At 46.3% G+C, this 21584-nt stretch overlaps 1 protein-coding gene across 2 annotated transcripts in view; it reads left to right on the top strand.

The window, feature by feature from the left end:
• The window catches only part of GABRB3 (gamma-aminobutyric acid type A receptor subunit beta3), a 222140-nt gene that overhangs the window by 147207 nt on the left and 53349 nt on the right, over positions 1–21584 (top strand). For both annotated transcript variants that reach the window (XM_031440437.2, XM_031440436.2), the window contains exon 4: positions 12857–13077. In XM_031440437.2, the coding sequence (XP_031296297.1) occupies positions 12857–13077 (221 nt within the window). The remainder of the gene's footprint in view (positions 1–12856; positions 13078–21584) is intronic.

The following is a 21584-nucleotide window of genomic DNA, read 5'->3' on the forward strand; positions in this document are numbered from 1 at the left end:
GCCCTCGTGTGTCTCCCTCCTTGCGCACCGTGCTGGGTTGACTGTATGAAACCCTGCTCCCTGGTTTCCTTCTGACTGGGTGGGCTTTCGTTACAACAGCCCGCAGGCTGGGGCTGCCCCACGCAACTCCATGCAGAGATGCCTGTCCACGTGTTTCTGCTGCACTTAATAACAATTCAAAAACATTACCAAGCCAGTCTTTCTCAGCTATATGAAGTGTAATATTGTTAGTATTGTCATTTGTCTAATAGCCAGAACCTAACAAGTTCTGGGTGAAAAACCCAGAAATAGATTTGCTCTCAGAAATGAATGGACTTGCCTAAAAATAGCACATCTTCTTAGAAACTGGAAGGACTTTAAAATGCGTGGCATCGCCAGTCTACAGGGTTTGTCTTTGAGGAGGGGAAATCCATTGTTAAATACGGCTATTGAGGTCCGTATATAAAATCAAAGGACATTTGAATTCCCACAGTACCAGTTTATCAGAGGGGTTCTTGGTTTAAACTGGAAATCTTAATCCTTTATTTTAAGCTAAATAAATGCCCTTTTCTCTGTTGAAGCTTTTTTTTTTTTCTTTTTGCCTTTCTGCTCTCTTGAAGGGATTCAGAGTGACCCACAGTTCAGCAAATCTACTAATGAGAACTTATAAACCATGAAACCCAAGAGATGAGCATCACTATTTAAGGATGTAGAATTTTTAGCTTCACGGTCATCTGCGGGCTCCGTGCTCAGTCCAGGGAAGAGCACAGAGGCTTGAGAAATGCCCCGCAGTCAGAATGTGGACACATCACTCACATCTCCAGGTGTAATATTTCTCCAGCTCGAGTAGCTTTCAAATATGGAGGTGCTGAGGGCACCTTGCACTGGTGTATGGCTGTTTGTCACAGCCAGTTCTTGGAGCATCTTTGGATAGATGACACGTTCAAGAGTCATTGCACCCCCTTTAGAGGCCCATAAATCAGAGGTAGTTCCTGGAAAATAAAGCTGTGTGTCTGATTATACACACACACACACACACACACACACAATATTTCTGGAACAGTTTGGTGTCTTTAATGAGTATTATTCAGATAAATACTCCCTTAAAATAAAGGGGAATATGAAATGACTCCTCCCCAGTTTCTAAGCACATTCCAAAAGCTCATTCATACAATGTTTGTGCCGACTTAGAACATCTGTTCCCATACGGAGTGTGAGACATCTGATCGTCTTGTGTGTTCTTCTGTTTAACCCACAGTCTATCCGAGGTCTGGTGTGAGACTCAGCCTCCTCCAGACACCACGCACGGGAACACCTTCTTTTGGGCAGGGGTTTGGGAGTCGAGGGCTCATCTCTAACCCCTTGTCGTGGGACATCAGTGGAAACACTCCCCACTGTCCTCCGGCTGCTGCTAACTCATGACCCCGTTTTAGCTGTGAAAAGCCTTTAAGAAACAGGATCAACAGAACCCAGTGACTGAATGAATGTTGGATGTCGCATGTGAAAGAAAGAAGAGGTTGGTATAGAGCCTCGGTTTTTGGTTTGGTTGAGATAGTATGTATGTAGATGCTGTGAGAGAATGGAGAATAGATTTGGGGTAGAAAGAGGAGTTAACTTGAGACATGCTGAACTTGGTTTGTGCGTGGGGCATTTGGATGGAAAGATCCAGAAGGCAGCATCTCAGGGAAATAAGTGGCCCAGAGACACTGATGGAGGAACAAGGATCTGGAGGCTGCAGTTAAGAATAAGAGATGTTTCCTGCTCCGGGTGCCTCAATACTCAAGTTTGAGAGAATTAAAAGGAGCTGTGATAAATTAAGAGTTTGGGATTAGCAGATACTAAACACAGAATAAAGAAACAATAAGGCCCTACTGTATAAGGCACAGGGAACTATATTTAATAGCTTGTAATAACCTGTAATGAAGAAGAATATATATATATATATATATATAAACTGAATCACTATTCTGTGCACCAGAAGCTCACACAACATTGTAAATCAGCTTCAATTAAAAAAAGAAAGTTGGTGGGGGGTGGCCGTGGAGGGGACACAGTGAAAAATGTTCTTTGTATACAGAGGGGTCAACTGACTATATGATGGGGAGGGCTGGGGGGGAGGTGAGCCCTGGGGCCCCTGAAGGTCAGGTCAGCCACAGCGGGTCAGGCCCGGCAGGATGGCTGGTTTGATATTTTTATTAGTGCTGTAGCTACTTTAAAATTTCTGTTTAATTTTAATGTGAAATTTCAAAATATTTTCACAGCAGAAAAGAAATGTTTTATGGACAAGCTAGTGACCTGATACATTTCAGGAAACAAGCTTGTGTCTGTTGCATTTTGAATATTGACTAGAAGGTGGACCTTGGGATTTTAGAAGCAAAGTGTGAGGCCTGCTTTGTTCAGATGGTGCAGAGAATTCTACACTAAGGCGTCAAGCTGAGTCTTTCTTACTGGCGTCTTGGGATAATAGTGCACAGTGGGGGTTTTTTGGAGTTGGGTCTGTACTCCGTGGTGTGAAGCAAAGGGCTGGGGGCCCACCTAAAGAGGATCCCCTTCCATCGGGTGCTGGGGGCGCTTTTGAGAGGATGACTGGCCCTGCTCTAGGATCAAAGAACGGAATGTGTAATTTTCCACATGCCTTTGATGAGCCAAGCACCGAGTTAAGCATTGTTAGCTCAATTAATTGCTAGAGCACTTTTACAAAATGAGCATTTGTTCTTTCATTTTTCCACCAGAAGTTGCTGAGGCTGAGTGATTAGGTAACTTTCCCGGGTAAGGCACAGGGTGAGAAGCTGACCCGGTGGTCTGAGGTGTCCTGCCCACCACCCCCTGCAAACTCGCTCCGCTAGAGATTTATTTAACCGAGGGCATCACTCTTTTCCTGGTTCCCGTTGGTTTAGATTGAATTCTGAATTTCTTCTGATATGATGTATTTTTGTCCTTTGAATGTAGGCCAGTATAATCATTTTACATTTCAGATGTACTGGACTCCAGAAAAACATCTCTGGTATCTGTTCATATATGGAAAAAAAAGCATATTTTCAACGTGATTTCTGTCTGTGCCCGTTTTTCAGATGGCTTTAGAGGACTGGGGAAACTTGTAACTATTTTCATCAGCTTTTCCAGATTTCATACAGACGCGACTGGTTTCATTTCCTGAATATATTTAGTGCTTAGGTGGATGAATAAAAAAATATAGACTATGAGCCTTTCGGCAAGTATAATGGCTGTATGAAGACCAGAAGCTCTCAGTGACCTTCCTGCATATTCGCACATCAGCCTCCTTGCCTGCCAGCTTCAGACAAAGTAGATAGTCCTTAAATACACACTTCCTTTGGATTGGTGTACACGGCGTGGCCCCTGGGGTGTGTCCTCCGTGATGCTAAGCACTTTGGAGTGTGTGACAGGCGGACTTCCCGGGTGGGGAGGTGGGCTCAGGGCAGGGAAAGGCGCCCCCGTTTGCCCAGTCGGCAGGAGGCAGACTTGAGACTCGGGCACGTCTGAGTCCAGAGGGCCTTCTCCTAATCACTTTCATTTTACTTGGTTCGACTTTATGTCTGCTGTGGATCAAGAATGCCGCCTGCCATATCAGTAAACAAAAGATGTCGCAGCCATCAAGCTATCACCTGCTTGAGCCCGAAGGGAACTCAGGATGGAAGCAGGATGCCCACCACTCCCAAAGGTGCGCCCTGAGGAGACTCAGGATGTGGAAGAACAGGAGGCTGGCCCTCGATAGCGAGGTGCACCTCAAAGGAATGATTTCCATGAGCTCAGACCTTTGCACCTTCCCGTACATAGAAAGGTGCTCAGTTCCTTAACTTGGGTTGTCTGGTTTTCTTTGATTAACAGTAATCTTTGGATGTTCTGACTACATGGTCTTTGTGGCAAAAACTCCTCTCTATCTTGGGACCTCCCTTGCCTGGGCGAAACAATCTCTTAGAGCAATCTGAAGGCTGCTTCCTAGGCTCAAGTCCTCAGAAAGTCCACTGAATAAAACGTAACTCTCAACTTTCAGGTTGTGCATTTTTTAATCAACAGTAGATACTCTGTGAAGGCTTGGAGCAGAGGGAGGGAGGAGGAGAGAGGGGGTGGTCCTGCTTCCTTCCTACAGACCACCACTTGGACTCAACAAGTGGAAACCTAGGTACTAGTCACGTCTTTTGTGAGAAGGAAGATGGATGTAGTGTTAGATACCGTCGACTGAAAAAATGCACAGGCTGAGTTGAGATTTATGTTTTATTTGGTGGACTTTCTGAGGATTTCAAGCCAGGCAGAAAGCCTCTCAGATAGCTCTAAGGGACTGCTTTGAAGAGGCATGGGAGGAGCCAGGATATATAGGAGTTCTTGCAACAAAGACCAGGTAGTCAGAACATCAAAAGATTACTGTTAAAGAAAACCAGATATTTCAAGTTAAGGAATTCAGCACTTTTCTATGCACGGGAAGGTGCAAAGGTCTGGGCTTATGGAAATCATTCCTTTGAGATGCACCTCGCTATCTAGGGCCAGTGTCCTGTGATTTCTCACCCTGAGTCCCCTCTGGAGGCACCTTGGGGGTGGCTGCAGGAGCCTGGCTGCCTACTTGTCTGCATCCTGAGTTCCCTCCGGACTGACCTTCCAGGGCAGGTGTAGAGGCTTAACAGCTGCACCATCCTTTGTTTACTGATACGGAAGGCAACATTCTTCATTCACAATACTCATTCTTAGGCCACTAAAAGGAACGGATTAGAATTTTCTAAGTGAACTTTGTTAATAGAAATCCCAAGATTCCCCCAGCCTGATGTTAGTCTCAGAGATGCCTGCAAAGGAAGTTCCCACCACCTCGGGCTTATGTAAGCTTCTCAAACCCGTTTTCCATCTTCCCTGACTGGGGAACAGCTCACCTGTGAGCTTTTGTCTCATAAACTTGCTGAAGCAGATGCAAGTGCAGGTGTCCTGTGGCTTTCACAGCTGCGGTTAAATATTTAAATTTGGCTTGGAGATTGCATTTCTTTCTCGGGTAAGGAAATTGTTTTTTCATTTCCTGTGCTGAGGAAATCTAGTCAGTTACCTAATTGCAGAATAATGAGCAATATTTCCACTTTCAAATATGTATTCTTGTCATTTTAATGCGATAAATACCAAGAAATTTCCACAAGCGGGAAGAAACTTTGTTGTTTATCTCCTATTGCAGTTTATTGGAGCTGCTCGAATTATATCCTGAAAGAAGGGCTGAGGTTTTACTTTGTTCTTATTTGTTGTTATGGATGCTGTTGGTGTATACTGTCAGGAGATTGTCAAAGGACCTGCGCATAAATGCTTGGCTCCTGATGGCCTCATATTCAAGAATGCCTGTTCCCACCCCCAGCGCTTGGGGCTGCCCCTTGAGCTCTGAGTGCCAGCATCCTGTCCCAGCCCCCTCGGACTGTCCACCTGTCCCCTGTCACTGCCTCTCCCTGCCACACCTGCAGCTACCTCAACCCACTGTCTCCCAACCACGGGACCCTGCACTGGGCTGGTGTCTTCCCCAAAAACTCTGGCTTCTGACTCTTGCATGAAATGGAGTTTTATAATCCAGCATAAAATCTAACAACCCTTGTGTCATATTTTTGCAATGAGAAAACGTTATAAACAAATGACTTACAAACTTATGGAACTCCACCTGCTGATAGAGCAGGCAGGTAGCTAGATATGAGCAGAGAAAAGGGGACACGGGCCAAATGGCAGGAAACCATACATCTTGTGAACAACAGGGGTCCTTGGACAGGCCAAGAAAAACAGGAACCTCTGGACTGATAAGTCGTCATACGTTCTGGGTTGACAAGTGTCCTAGAGGCAAAGAAAGGTGGGATAAGACAGGACTCTCCACCATCTGAATGGAAACTTTGTTCATTATGACTTCACCTGACTTCCCGATCAAGACTAATTAAGGATAAAAAAACCCCTCCTTCCCCATCTAAGAAGGTGGAGCTGGGGTGAAGATCAGGAAAGACGACCCCAAGCCCCTCCCTGCCAATAAATATTCTGCCCATTCACTTTTACACCCATAAAACCAGCCTGCCAGAGAAAGTCGGGGCAGCTACGCACCTGGGTCTGCCCGCTCTTCCCTTGAGAGCCTACCACCCATCCCTTAATACATCCTTGCTTTGCTTTCTTGACCTCCATGTCTTGTTTCTGAATTCTTTCTGGGACAAGACAAGAGCATACTCACCAGCAACACTGCTGGTATCTGCTCTCCCCTTGCGAAGGCAGCGTACAGCCCGTAGGAAGCAGCCTAGCAGTGGACTGGAGTGTTTCATGCTGTTTGATTTAAGACACACACGTCAACAGAGAGAGCGAGGAAAGGACTCGTGACTTCATTAAGTTATCAAGGGACTTTCCCACCCCTAGAAGAAGCCTGGGGGAATAAATGGCCCTTTAATGGAATGCTTTTGTTTGTAAGGTTTTTTTAAAGACTACTTGCTTTGAGTACAGTCCCTCGTATTTCTTCATGCTGATCCCAAGTTCACTATAAACCTTTTATGATATGGAGAGAAAAAGACATTGTATATTACCTTATTATCTTGACGAACTAAAATAGTTCAAACCAACTATAACTGAGTAGCTTACCTTTATGTGTGTATGTTTATCCCCCAGAGAGTCCCAGTTCTGTGAGTGGCCCGGGGACTTCTGGATGAAGGTACCTTGGATTTTCCTCCACACTGCCTGACCGCTCTCCACTGAATCGCGTATCTTAGGAAATCGAAGCTTTTTCTCAGGGCCTCCCCAGTGTCCGGTGGCAGCCCCTGGATCTGTACCTCAACGGGAGACCGGGGGTTCTCAGGGCTCCCAGGGCTGTTGATACACCTGCTAACACAATGGATGTGAGTCAGCATTTGTGAGCACACAAGCAGTGTGTCAACTGATTAATTTCTAGGAAGGTATTTTATAAATACATACGTGAAGTACTACAAATCTCAGCTCTCACCCAAAGCACTGCCTTCTAAAGTCAAGTGATATCAAATTATAACCAAAAGGAGCTTTGTGAGCTAGATGCCCCACCAGGTCTGAAGAACGTGGGGGCAATGTGGGGAGCAGAGTCCGTGGGTGTCCCCCCTGCAGAAGAGGGGATCCTGCCGCTCTGGGACACGGAGCCTTGTGACCACAGCCCCTTGGCAGCTGCTGTTTCTGTAAGCCCTGCTCTCCAGGATGGTACCCCCTCTTTCCTCTGTCAGCACGCTCTGCCTAGATGTGCTGATGTGGCTGGTTGTGCCACAGCCAAGAACCAGTGCCTGGAGACCGCCTGCCTCTTCTCTGTGTGAGTCAGTCTAAGTCAGCCCCTGGCCCTAGAGAGGGGACTTCTGCTCCCCAGTGCCCACCACCCCCTCATGCCCGCTGCTCCCAGATCCCACTTCTCCCACATCCCTCCCCTCCTCACACTCAGCTCCTCCCTCCTCCCCACTCCTCCCCAATCTCTGTCTCCGAGAGCTTTAGTCTCCCTGCAAAAGGTGGAGGCAGGGAAGGAGGGGACAAGCAGGACCTCCTCTCACCCTGGCATCTGAGGGATTTCCATGCCTGGGACCTAAAGACTCCTCCTGGCACCCAGGTGGATCACGTCACAGAGCAGGAAAGGTGAAATGGACACAATGATCTTGACCAAGGTCCAGGAGTGGAGACCCGACTGCTCACCATCAATATCAAACCACTCACCGGTGCTGCCTGGTTCTAATCCCTGTGACCCTCTGCACACCAAAAGCCCTTTTTTGAGAAATGCCACTTCAGAGTCTCAGCCATGTGCACCCCCTTTCCTTCTGTCCTGGGTCTCTCTCAGCTGCACCACATTTGGGGGGGACACCCAAGGAACAAGGCAAGGAAGGCTCAACCCCTGTGGGGCTGTTGCTGGTGCTTAGGTTTTTGTCCTGCTGCAGAAAGAATTGAGACGAGACAGGGAGGTCAAGACAGTGAAGTGGGGACTTATTAAGGGATGGATAGTGCACTCTCAAGGGGAGAGCGGGCAGGCTCAGGTGAGCGGCTGCCCCGAGTTTCTTTGGCAAGTTGGTTACATAGGGTGTAAAAATGAATGGGTGGAATATTCACTGGGGAGGGAAGTCATACGTTATATTCCCTGATTTCCATCCCAACTCCACCTTCCTGAGGGGAGGAGGGATTTTTGTCCTTATTTAGTCTGAATCAGAAGTGTTATGGTGTTGGTGCATGATGGATACTTCTGATCTGCCAGCCTAATTTTATTGAAATGAGGGCATAATGAGCAAAAGGTTACTTTTGGATGCTGGCGATCCCTGCCTTTTCCCACCTTTCTTTGTCAGCCTCTAGGTCACTTGTCACCCCAAAATGTGTGACCGCTTATCATCCCAGAGGTCCCTGCTTTTCTTTCTCTATCCAGGGACCCCTGGTGCTTACATGACGTAGGGTTTCTTGCATTTGGCCCCGTCCCCTCCTTTCTGCCCACTTCTGCCATTTGGCCTGTGTCCCCCCTTCTCTGCTCATGTCTAGCCACCTGCCTGCTCTGACAGGGTCACCCCTTTCTCCACCTCTTCCCCTGCTTGTGCCATTCTGGGGCTCATCACATCGGTGGGGGAGTGGGGGACTGAGTCTGTGAGCAGCACTGCTGTCTGTCTCATTTCAGGGTCTCCTGCCCCAGTGGCACAGGGCTCCACCCCCTGCATCCCTGCCTCATCTCCCTGCTCCTTCTCATAGCGTGTTTCCTTCCAGGTGTCACCTGAGTCTACCTCCAACTTATATTCCCTGAGGAGTCCAGGGTCCCCCGCCTTCCACCCCTAGCCCACCGCCATCTAGATCTCTGTGAATTCCTGGATCTTTTACAGCCTCAGAATTCCAATCCTGGAAGACTCTCCATCCCACACAAAGTGCATCTCCTCATGGCTGTGCTCTGTGGTCCAGGCCACATCATTCCTGATGTGAAAACCAGCAACTTGTCTGGGACCCGTTGGAGGAAACAGACCTTCCCAAGGTGTCTGCCTACGTAGCAGCTCAGCTCAGTGTCTGCAGGGATGAGGGCTTTAGTGGTGCTTAGTTCTTACGGCTCCCCTTCAAAAACATGTTCCTGCACATGGCCACATTCTCCACTCTCCAGGGCATCTTTGCAGGTCTCCGCCACCAGGTGCTTTGTGTGTATGTGTGTGTGTGTGTGTGCGCGCGCTTCACAGAATCTCGCCCCAGAGCTGTGAGGCTGAGAGCCACTCCAGCTTCACATCCCACTTCCTATGGTTCCTTGTGTTCAGTGGAGTAGGGGGCGGGGAGGCCAATTATTTGAGCTCTCTAAATGTTACTTCCTTGAGACATTCCTGAGACTAGCCATAACCCCTGCCTTGTGTTGCAGTGAGCTGATAGAACACGTCGCCTGGCACCTGCTGTGGGTTAGAGCACGCTGACTGTTCATGGGCACGGTGCTCCCTACTGCACCCCCTAGAGTCAGCCCCATGGTCCCCCGATGGTGCAGCCTCCCTTTAGCTGCCCCCCAGCAGCACATGAGAGCAGAGGGGGCTTGTACCTGTCCCATCACCATTCCTTCCTCTGCCTCTTCCTTCTCTGCGGGAGAATGAAATGGGATACTGACCAGTGTCCCTGCGGGTGTAACGGTGCCCTTGCTGTAGAAGGCACAGCCCACACAGCAGATGTGGATTTAAGCACTCCTGCTTTTTCTCCCTCTGCTCCCTAAGCCCTCCACCCCCCGTCCACCCAAACCACCTCAGCAAACACCCAAGACCCAAATCAAGAGGTGGCCACTGATGGTGTGGAGAGCAGCAGAGCCCCAAATTAGACCCTGATCCCGAGCCTGCAGACTGTGAATGACAGCTGGGTTCCCAGGGCCAGCTGACACGTGGCGGTGCCTCCCGCCTCACAGCAGCCCACGTGAACACCAGCTGGAAGGGAGATGGGAGAGGAGTGCTAGACTTCACGACTCAGGCGTAGGATGAGGGCTTTGAAACCCAGAAGGAAGCAGATGAAACTCTTCTATTTCCATAAGAATGTCATTTGGAGGGTTATATTTAAATTGAACATCCTTTAGCTGCTCCTGCTAATGTGTTTCCATCTTGTTCTGCCACCAAAACTTTGCATGTTTCAGTTAAAGTGCATCACCAACCTGAAGTTCATGGTGACGTGGGGGCGTGACTGTGAACTTGACAGGCCGATCCACCTCCGAGGGTCTCTATCCAGCCTACTCTCTGTGAACTTCCCAGGACTTCCAAACCAGCACCCCCGTCCTCCGTCCTCCCTCATCACCACCAGTGAGCTCTCCCCCTACGTAGGCTCATGTTCCCTCCGACGCACTGAACTCACCGTCTGCAAAACTGACCTTCCTCATCCACAGCTTTGTGTTTAAAATCTAGATTGTATCATTCCTCAGGTGTGACCAGGCCAACAGAGCAGGAGGCTACTGTCACTGAAAAGTTTGTTACCCACAGACCCCAAGAGAAGGGGGCATGCCATGTGATGGGGAGGGGGACACCGGGAAGCACCAGCCACTTACAGGGCAGAGGTCTGCTCCTGGTCTCAACTGTGTGAAACCCCACCCCCCACCAATTAAAGATGCTCACACAGTAAGTGGTATTGGAGACAGGCCTTGGTTAGTTAGATACGAGGCAGGGGCATGAAAAAAAAATCACATAAGGATGTTGCTTTTACTGAATTGATGAGAAACCCTAAGGGGCACCATTGTGCTGGAACTTAGGGTGCAAGAGGAGGGAAGTCCCAGGGAGAGAACCTTTACCATACTTTCAAACATGGACAGAACGGGCATGGGCGAGGCTGGGTGAGCAGGCTTAAGACTGGCTAGTTTGAAGCACTAAAGTGGGTCTTGGGGCCTCGTCTATCCCTGGCTGCCTGGTGCCTGGTGCCTGGATGTGCCAACTGTGGAATGAGGTACTGGCCTGGAGTGTGAGAACCTGATAAAGAAGCCAGTTCAGGGTGTGAGCTCTGAGTTGGATGGTTTACATCTGAAAAGTACAATCCAGGGCTTGGCCGAGTTGTCTGCTGTCTCTAGGAACTGGAGAGTGTCCTTCCAGGGTCACCCAGAGCCCAGACGGTAAAGCATGAGAAATCAGGAAACGAAAGACATGGCCGGTAAACATGGTTATGTCCCTCGCTACTTGGAAATCTTCAGTGGAGTTCATCGGCTTTGGAGCTGGTGTTCGAGTTTTTCCACTTTCTGGTCATTGCCGTGGGGTCCAGCCCTGCCCACCTCTCTCTACTTTTCTCCTCTTGCACCCTAAGTTCCAGCAAAATTCTCTTCAGTTCAGTAAAAGCAACGCCCTTGTGTGATTTTTCATGCCCCTGCCTCGTATCTAACTGACCAAGGCCTGTCTTCACTACCACCCACCGTGTGAGAATCTTAGATTGGTGGGGGATGGGGTTTCACACAGGTAAGCCTGGGAGCAGACCGCCCCCCTGCAAGTGCCTGGGAAAAAGATCTGTGTTTCTCCTCATGCACTCAGATGCTACCTCTGCTCCAAGCTGTAGGTAAAACCCCTGCAAAGACTCGCCAGCCTGCTTGCACTGTTTGCTTCCCTGGCTCCTCTGATTTTTTACGGGCCATATATCTTAGAGCTTCTTTTGTTCGTAGCTGTTTAGCAGGTATTGGCTGTGTCACCTCCTTGCCTGTGGGCACCTGGAGCACAGCACTGGGTGTGCTTTTTGTCATTTCTGAGGCCTCTATGCCCCAGCACTCTTGTAATCAGTGATGCGGGGGTCAGGGAGCACTACTGCATTAGCAGGCTCTGAGAACCGCCCTTGAGGCAGCATGAATACTGGACGGGGATGTCAGAAGGCCTGTGTCTGGGATGGATTCTTCAGCGGACTTGCATCCCATCTCTCACCGCCCACAGAGCGAGGCTGTTGTAGACATGCCCTGGAAGTGTGTGCGCCCAGGAGCTCCTGCGCGTGTAACAGCAGTGATTTCTCCTTTCCTGGTGGGAGGGTTTCCTTGCTCATCTTCGGATTTTCAGCTTGGATCCTTCCACCATGGGGTTCAGGATGTCCCGTGAATATGACCGGATTTTTACACCTGTTCCATTCCGGACTTGAGCAGCGATTGCCAAAAAGAACAGACATTTCAAACTAGAATTTCCATGCCCAGCCTCTGATTTGTCTCACCCACCCCACTTCCTTGTTGCACTAACTACTTTGCAAAACGAAAACGTTGGGTCATCTGCTGTTTGCCGCTTACTTTGTTGGGAGGCTTGTGGGGGCTGCACCGTGACCCGGCTCCCTCCGCCCACATCCGGTTTAGCGCCAGGCTCCGTTTTCCGTAAATGTCGTCATCTCAAGACGATGATACAGCTCAGTTAGTGTAGAAATGGCCCTGGCCATCCAGAAGGAAAGGAGAATGTGATGTGTGGGGTACGGAGACCTCCCACAGGTCATCGTGTCTCCAACTGGTGCTTCTGTTCCAAAGAGTTTCTATTTGCAGCCGGCTCAGCGGGCAGAAGCGGAGAAAGATGCTGCACCGTGGAGAGTGCGTAGCTCGGGCTGGCCTGTCGTGGGCGGCTCGAGCCCGGGTCCGCTTGGTGGGATAAGCTGGTCGTAGGCCAGCGCACAAGCTCCCTGCCAGCACCCTGATCTTAAGATGACTCTTTTTCTGGCCTTTATTTCTAGGTTCTAAAATGCCAGTTTGTCTAGTGTGCTTCTTACCAGGAAAAACAAAACAAAACAAAACAAAACAAACGAAACAAAAACCCAGGAATTACAGACAAGATGTACACCTATTAAACCTGGTATTTGCATTTACAAAAAAGCGACCGCTGCTTCCTACGCGGTCTGAAAATGGTACCCATTTCTCCTGGATTCCAACCGGAAATGGGGTCAGCCATGCAAGAAACATGCCTGTGGCTGGACGCAAACTAACTTTCTTTTCTTTTCTTTCCTTTCTCCCCACCCCCCGCAGGATTACACCTTGACCATGTATTTTCAACAATACTGGAGAGATAAAAGGCTCGCCTATTCCGGGATCCCTCTCAACCTCACGCTCGACAATCGGGTGGCTGACCAGCTCTGGGTGCCGGACACGTACTTCCTAAACGACAAGAAGTCGTTTGTGCACGGCGTGACGGTGAAGAACCGCATGATCCGCCTCCACCCCGACGGGACGGTGCTGTACGGACTCAGGTGTGTCTGCCCTGCGGGGCCGGTGTCGTGGCTGCGCGGGGGCGCCGTGACCTTGACTTTTTCCCCGGAGGTGGTGGTAGTACGTGAGGCCATGCCCTCAGATTCATGACACCCGTGAAACACTTGGTGCTCTGCAGGAAAAAAAAAAATCGTATAAATGTAAGATTGGGGGCATTACTGTTACTATAAATAGACATCAAGCCAGTGAAAAACAGCCTTCTCGGGCTGAGTTTATATAACTGGGCTGCCGTATCTGAGGACACACGTTCCCTGAGGGTGGATTTCCCATATCATAGCCACAGAGGCTGGTAATTAATATCACCCCGGTACTTTAGAGGCTTTTTGGGAAGTTTCCCAAAGCCATTTGCAGGGTTGAACAAAAAATGTCTAGTTGTGCCCACCTACGGTGTCGTCCCCATGGAGTCTAGTGAGGTGGTGCCACCAATGTTTATGGGAACGAGTGGATGCGAGGCTTCCTGGTGAGAATCGTCTCTCACCAAGTTGCCTAATAAAATCACTTGAATCAGGAAAGCAGGCTGCTGTCTGGAACGCCGAGGAGGCCCTGGGCTTGCCTGGTTACCCTGGAAACCACCAGGCATTCCCGGGACGCCCCCACCTGGCCTTCCGGGGATGCCCCACCTCTGCTGGTGGCTAGTGATTGTGACTTTCACAGACGGATGCACTTAGCAGATATCTGTCTCTCGTGTTGATTTAGCACTGGGTTTTGTTTCCTTTTGTTTGAGAGTAGCGTATCTGTGTCTTTCTTGATCTCCTGGCCTGAAAGTGCCTGGAAACTCTCCTTCCAGGAGTGGCCCCCGTCTGGAGTGGGGCACGGGCGGCTATCTTGGAGAAGGGGTTTCTCTCAAAGTGTTGTGAATCTCTAACCACGGCTCCAGCAAATCTAAGTCTGCTCATAACACCGTGCATGTAAATGCACGCCGCCAGGACTTCTAGTGCTTCAGGGTGCTTAAAGGAAATTATTTAACATTCCTTAAGTGGAAAATGTTGAGTGACTTCCTCAAATGTTGAGTGACCAGGATATAGAATGAGTTGGAATTTTAGCAAAAATTAGATTTTTTAACTGTAAGAGAAAGAAAGTGGCGCTTGTCACCTAAGCCATGGTGTCACTCTGGAAAGAGTGTAGATTGATGTTTCTGTGGGATGTTTTCAGCATTTTATATTTTCACCCAGAAACGAGAGATACGGTTATAAAGTTCTGGAGGCTTTGACAAGTACAAACAGATTGGTTGTACAAAAGATTATCCAGAAACCCTGTGAGCAAAAATGAGGAGATATGTCCTTCCTAAAAGAAGTGAATAGAAGTGTGTGTGTGTGCGCGTGTGTGTGATAGCAGACGCACAGTGCAGGGGGAGCAAAAGGAAGCAAATAGCAATAAAAACCAGGCTAAGCCTTCTTGGCTTTTTAAACAAAACTTGCCCTTTGGGTTCTCTCCCTTTTTATTTTTGAATTCTTTTTTTTATTTTAAATCTCACAAGAGTCAGAGCACATTAGTGTGTCCAAGAGCAAAGAGCTGTAACTCTGTTAGGCTAGTGTCTGAGTCTGTCCGGTTGCTGTAACAAAACCCACCACAGCAGACACTGATTTCTGACACTCTGGACTCCAAGGTCAAGGTGCCTGCTGACTGCATGTCTAGTGCGGGCCTGTCCTCAGTCATAGCAGATAGCCTCTCCCTGTGTCCTCACGTGGTGGAAGCTGGGGGGTAGGGGAGCTCTGTGGGGTCTCTTTTATAAGAACACTAAGTAATCCCATTAACGGGGCTCCGCTCTCATGAGCTAAGCCCTCACCTCCCAATACCACCATCATTGGGGGTTAGGATTTCAGCATATGAATTTGGGGGGAACGTGAACATTTGAACCATAGCAGACAAAAACGTTATAATAGGAATGAAAGAACTGTAATTTCCAAACTCCATTTGAAAGTGTTGGATTTAACACTATTGAACAGGCAAGAATAAGAAAAAAACCAAGAGATTAAAACTGTATCTTTAGCTGATACGCTGCCTTAAATTTTAATATAAAAATTAAATACTAATGTAATAATAAGCTAGGAGAAACTTTTAATATTAAACTGTACAATAACCTAAAAAAAACTGGTGAAATTTACATCCATTGTACATCTCAAGTAACCTCTTAAATCTAAATGGATTTCTAAATATGTAGCTATTTTTACTCATCTATAGTCTCAATATACCCCTTAGATCTTTATTTAGAACCTCATATTTTTGCAACACTTCTTCCATGTGGACCCAGACAAGCTGTCAGGAAGAAAACCTAAGTAACAGACCACATTCCGTGTGTGCTTAAGCAGTCACACTGTGCCATCTGAATTCTTTTTGAAATTGGCTAATCTAGAAATTTCTGCCTTTAGATTTAAAAAAAAATACATGTATCTATAGAGATTAATTTGAATTTGAAGTCATTTGAATTTTGGGGCAAAAAGCATATCAGTATTTCAAAATACTGATAATTTTATTAAATTCGTGTGTATACATATTCTGTGTGAACTGAAGTCCTATTTGTATATTTTACAGGATACACACACATACATATGCATACTCTACATACCGCGTTTTTTTGATAAAAAACAAAATGTGAGTGTTCACATTGATGGACCACCGTCCATCCTTCCCTTGGCCCCAGACCCTACCCTCTCTCCCCTCTCTTTTTATTCTTGCCCTCGCTGGACCATGTTAGTAACATGGCCAGACAGGGATGGGTGGTGTTGTAACCGCAATGATACATTGCATCCTTTTGGTGTGGGTACCAGACGTGGACCTGGAGGAGGTCTGATGCAGCTAAGAACATTAGTGGGTTAAATTCCCTGTGGAGGTCCATGGAGCACTGGGGTTGTTGTTAAATCTCCTGCTTGTAAGGTATTGCTGATGAAGATGACCTGGCTCTGTCCTTGGGACCCTAAGGTTGAATTCTCACCACTGGAGACTGGAATTGGCTTTCCTGGACCCCAGTAGCTCGCAGTAGCCCACCCTGGGAGGTCAGTCACCACTTCACTCCTCCAGGTTCCTTTTCCCAGTCATGCCTGGCCGCTGCAGGACAGGATCAATGAGGGCTTTTGCTTTATCAAGAGCAGAGGAAGATCTCTGGCTGTGATGAGCTCTCCATGATGTAGGTTTGTACGTCATCTCAGACTTATTCTGGGAAATCGTTAATCCATTACTCCGATGACTCTGCAGAAGTAGCTGATGATCTCTCGCCAAGGCACTGGAGAGGGATCATGTTTTCGTGGTGATGAAAGGTTGTTCTACACCATGAATTATGTTTTCAATGACTCTTAGAGCCCCTGAGTATAAAACCTGGGCTAATACTTGCCTGGGCTTGGCTGAATGAGACCGTGAATCCAGCCTCTTGTGCACATCCACGTCACCCTGTGGTGGAACAGGATGCTCTGGATAGGGGACACATACCCTCCTAAAATAAAACTTGGGCTCTTGGAAAATTTCCTTTGGGCAGCGAAGCCTCTTCAGGAACAAGGAAAATCTTGGCTGCCCAAGAGGCTGACAAGTCTTGGTCCTGTTCCCATTGACAGCTCTCCTGTTTTCTTTGGTGCTGAGCTGAAATTTTCTGCTGTCTGTGAGAAGGCAGTCATTGTCCCTCTTCTGTCTCCCCATCTTTCTTTTTCAAGACCGCTTGATCACCTGAAGTCACTGAATATCCCACCTGCCCCACTGAAGACACTTTGCAATGTGGTCTTTCCTTCGGGCCGTGCATTTTGTGCCTTCGGACCTTCTCTCTGATGCTAGGAGTTTGTAATAGGCTCACGAAGTAGTATTTGATTTGCTCCAAAAGGCACCTGGGAGTTTGAGGTTGAGTCATCTTCTTGAAAACAGTGTAGTCATGTTGTGCCTGAGAAGCTTTTGGAAAATGTGTTGGAAAATACCCTGTGGAGTTCCCTCTTGCTGTTGAAAATTGCTTGAAATTGTGAAAGCTGCCATTCCTGTTCTTAAAAGGTTGAATGCAATGTTAAAATGAACCTAGGACTTATTTCAGAAGATTCACATTTGGTCATCCAATGGGTTTGACTGCCATCTTTTTCCAAAACTGTATTTTATAGAGTGGTTCTGGCCAGACACCTTTTCCCCCAGGAAAGATGTAAGCTCACAGAATTAATAAGGCTCAGTGTGATTTGAGTGCAGGTGGGCTTAATTCTCCAACTTGTCTGGTCGCTGCCTCCCAAGTACTTTTATGTAGGTAAAAAAAAAAAAAAAAAAAAACCCGATACATTGCTTTCCAAAAAGGATTATGCCAACTTTTACTCCCACCAGCAGTAAGTGACGTATTAGCTTCAGGGATGTGACACCTGCTTTGGGCTGCATCATTATTTCAGCTCCTGGAAATAACCTATTTACTCTATCTTTCGAGGCTGGAGAAAGTCCCCTGTCTCCCTCTAGATGCAGGCTCATAAAATTCTCTGCTCACCCCAGTCGCATTCATTCCTCCCCTACTTTGAAGGACTTGTGTACACCTTCACTTCAAACGTCCCTCCTCGCTCTCATTTGATGATGCTACCTTATACTTCGACTGAAAACACAGAAATTTCTTCACCTTCCCATTTACAAAAACACCGTCCCGCATACCTGCTGCTCGCCTTCGCCTCTTCTCTCAGAATGGAAAGTGAGTGAGTCCCTGAACATTTCAAGAATCAGCTTCCCCTTGGCATCCTCTCTCTGCTCCAGGGTTTGGTTCCTGCAATTCTAACCCCTCTCTTTTCACCACTGGTCTCCTCTCTTATCACGCTTCTAATATGCAGACCTTCCTTCTGCCCTTCAGAAATAACCAAGGATGTCCCTGTCTTAGGGCCTTTGCACATGCTCTTTGCTGAATGTAATACGTCGCTTCTAGATACTCATATTTTTAGCATCAGAGTGGAATCATACGATTGAAGACAGTTTACCGGGTCCTGCTCTGATCACCTATCCCCTTTCTGTTACACCGTCTTGCTTTATTTTTGTCATAGCACTTACCCACATCTGACATGATCTTGTCATTTTATTGCACTTCATACTTATTGACTCTCTGTTCCCATCCATGGCAGCAGGGAGGCCGTTGTGAGAATATAAACTCTCTGAGAGAAGAACCTGTTTCCTGTTTATTGTTACATCCCCCAAACCTAGGGCAGTGCTGGGGGGGAGACAAGGAGAAGTGCTAAATGTGGATTACGTTTAAATTCCAGTTCTTTCTATACTACTTCATTTTTAAAATTTTCCATTTCAATTTTTTTTTTTTTTTTTTTTTTACTTTTTAAAATTGAAGTATAGTCAGTGTACAATGTTGTGTTGATTTCTGGTGGACAGCACAATGCTTCAGTCATACATGAATATACATATATTCATTTTCATATTCTTTTTCACAGCGAGCTTCTACAAGATCTTGAATAAGTTTCCTGTGCTATACGGTATAAACTTATTTATCTATTCTATATATACCTGTCAGTATCTATAAATCTCGAACTCCCTGTTTATCCTTTCCCACCCCCTCCTCACTGGAAACCATAAGTTTGTATTCTACATCTGTGAGTCTGTTTCTGTTTTATATTTAAGCTCATTTGTCTTTTTTTTTTTAAGATTCCACATATGAGTGATATCATATGGTATTTTTCTTTCTTTTTCTGGCTTACTTCATTTAGAATGACATTCTCCGGGGACATCCATGTTGCTGCCAATGGCATTATGTTGTCATTTTTATGGCTGAATAGTATTCCATTGTATAAATACAACATAACTTCTTTATCCAGTCATCTGTCGATGGACATTTAGGTTGTTGCCACATCTTGGCTATTGTAAATAGTGCTGCTGTGAACATTGGGGTGCAAACATTATCTCACGTACATCTCAGCAATGTTCTCCTAGGGCAGTCTACCCAAGCAATAGAAATAAAAGCAAAAATAAACAAATGGGACCTAATTAAACTTACAAGCTTCTGCACAGCAAAGGAAACCATAAACAAAACAAAACGACAACCTACAGAATGGAAGAAAATATTTGCAAAAGATGAAACTGACACGGGCTTGATCTCCAGAATATATAAACAGCTCAAACGACTTAATAAGAAAAAAACAAACAACCCAATCCAAAAATGAGCAGAAGACCTAAACAAGCAATTCCCCAAAGAAGAAATACAAATGACCAATAGGCACATGAAAAAATGCTCAATATCACTAATTATCAGAGAAATGCATCAAAACTACAACGAGGTGTCACCTCACACCAGTCAGAATGGCCGTCATTCAGAAGTACATATTCTACAGATTCTTAATCCATCAGAATTTATCTTGGTGTATGAGAGGTAGCAGTCTCGTATTTTTTTCAAATGGTTAGCGATTTGTTCCAATACTTACCAGTTTATTCTTCTACATGAGCTTTAGAATCATTTGTTTTATCAAATTTCTGAAAAAATAATTTGAGATGTTGGTTGGCATTATGCTCATGAATAGGCCTTTGAGCAGAACAAATGCTGGACCATATTTAGTCTTTCCTACATAACCGTGGTCCATCTGTGTTCATTCATGTCTTCAGTCATGGCTTTTAGTAAAGGTCTGTCATTTTCTTCGTAGATAACCGCTCATTTCTTGATAAGGTTATTCCTGATTTTTTAAAACTGTGGTACTGTTAGGAATGGGGTCATTTTTACATTATCTCTCTGACTTTCACTGATATGTGGGAAAACTATTGATCTGTTTGTATATAGCTGTCTGTTGACGGATTTGTCCAATATCACATCCAGCCACCCAAATCGCATATTAGATCTAATAATTTAGTTAGTATTCTTGATGAATTTAGTCTTAGAATTATATTGCTTATGATGATTTTTTTAAACAGAGGTCGTGGGGATTGAACCTGGGACTTGTGCATGCTAAGCATGTGCTCTGCCACTGAGCTATTCCCACCCCTAGTGATTTTTTAATCTTCATTATTATTTCTGCTTTCTGTTGTATTGCATTAAATTCAACTTCCAGAAAATGAAAAACAGTAGGGCCATTGGTGTCCAGCACCCCTAGTTCTTTGTTGTGACAGGAGTGCTTCCCATGCGCCACCACGAAGGATGATTTGACTTGCAGTTTAACGGTTATGACTCATTCTTTTACTTCCGTTAAACAAATAAATACATACACACTCTCAGTTTCTGGGAACTGTATCATGAGTTGAATTACAGATGTCACCAATTTACAGAGTTTATAGGCAGCAACTAATTATAAATCAGATAGCTGACCCTAGATTGCTTTTTTACGTATCAGGAATAGAAATAGAGTTGATTAATTCTCTCTTTGTATGATCTTTTTTTTCTTTTTTAACCTGTAACTGTAACTTACTAATTTCCTACCATGATCTATCCTTGAATTCCTGAAACAAATCCTATTTTATCATGGTGGTCAGTACTCTTAAGAAATTATTCAATTTGCTTTGTCCATGGTTAGTTTACAGTTGTTCTTTCGAAAATCTGGAGATGACCAGTGGGTTGGTAATAAACATACCTTGTGATCTAGTTGTAATGCAGTTTTCTTTGTCCCCGGCCATCCCCTTAAACACTGTTCGGTGAGTTGTGAAATTTCTTTGCCTTGGGTAAACATACGGGGAGATTGCATGGTTTTCTATCAACGTTCTAGTAATAGTGTTTTTCCATCTTTATGTTACATAGGATTTCTTAGTTCAGTGTCTAACACTAAATTCAGATTTAGCATTAATGTCTTCCATTTCCACAGCCCAGCCCGATTTCGGGCTGGAAGGCTGTCATGGCAAAGGAAGGGCAGTTGACTTCTCAGCCTCTCTGTGTCTGCTTCTCCTCCATCCCTTCCCAGCCTGGCTTGGTGGTCTGCATATGTCCTCCTCTGGTTTTGAAGGTTTATTTTGAGAGGTGGAGGGAAATAAGTAAGAAAAGCTTTCCTTGAACTGTACCACTTTCTAGTAGCTTCATGCTCTTTGGACCTAGAAGATAATTGAAAATTGGCTCTTCTCTGAGCTCCACCATCAGGCAGCCCTCTCCAGCTGGTCCCTTGACCAGCACTGGGGGTTGGCAGAGTGAGAGAGGAGGATACGCTTCCATTCTATGGAGTCCCTTGGAGCTCTTCCCTTAGCTCTAGGACTCCATCCTTCACGGACAACTTCCATTTCTCCATCCATCTATGCATCCCTAGTTTAGAGGATCCAAGATAGCTCCTGGTCCTCCATTTTTCCCTCATAGCCCATGTGTAATCCACATGAAATCTACCTGCACTCCCAGTCTAACATCCAAGGTCCATTTCAGACTCCACTATCCTGCCACATTCCCTCCAGATGTGAAGCACCCACCATTCCTCTTAGAGTCCCAACTGGAAGAAAGTAATCTCCCTTAGGGAAGGCTGGGAACTCACCGAGAAATTATCCTCAAGTTCGTTCCCTCTCCTCATTACTCTGACTTCTACTAACATTCATAAGTTGGCTGAAGAGTCCAAGAACCATTGACCAATTCCAACAAAATTCACTAGTAAATTATCCA

This window comes from Camelus dromedarius, chromosome 29, assembly GCF_036321535.1.
Source record: "Camelus dromedarius isolate mCamDro1 chromosome 29, mCamDro1.pat, whole genome shotgun sequence".
In the NCBI taxonomy this organism is placed as follows: domain Eukaryota; kingdom Metazoa; phylum Chordata; class Mammalia; order Artiodactyla; family Camelidae; genus Camelus; species Camelus dromedarius.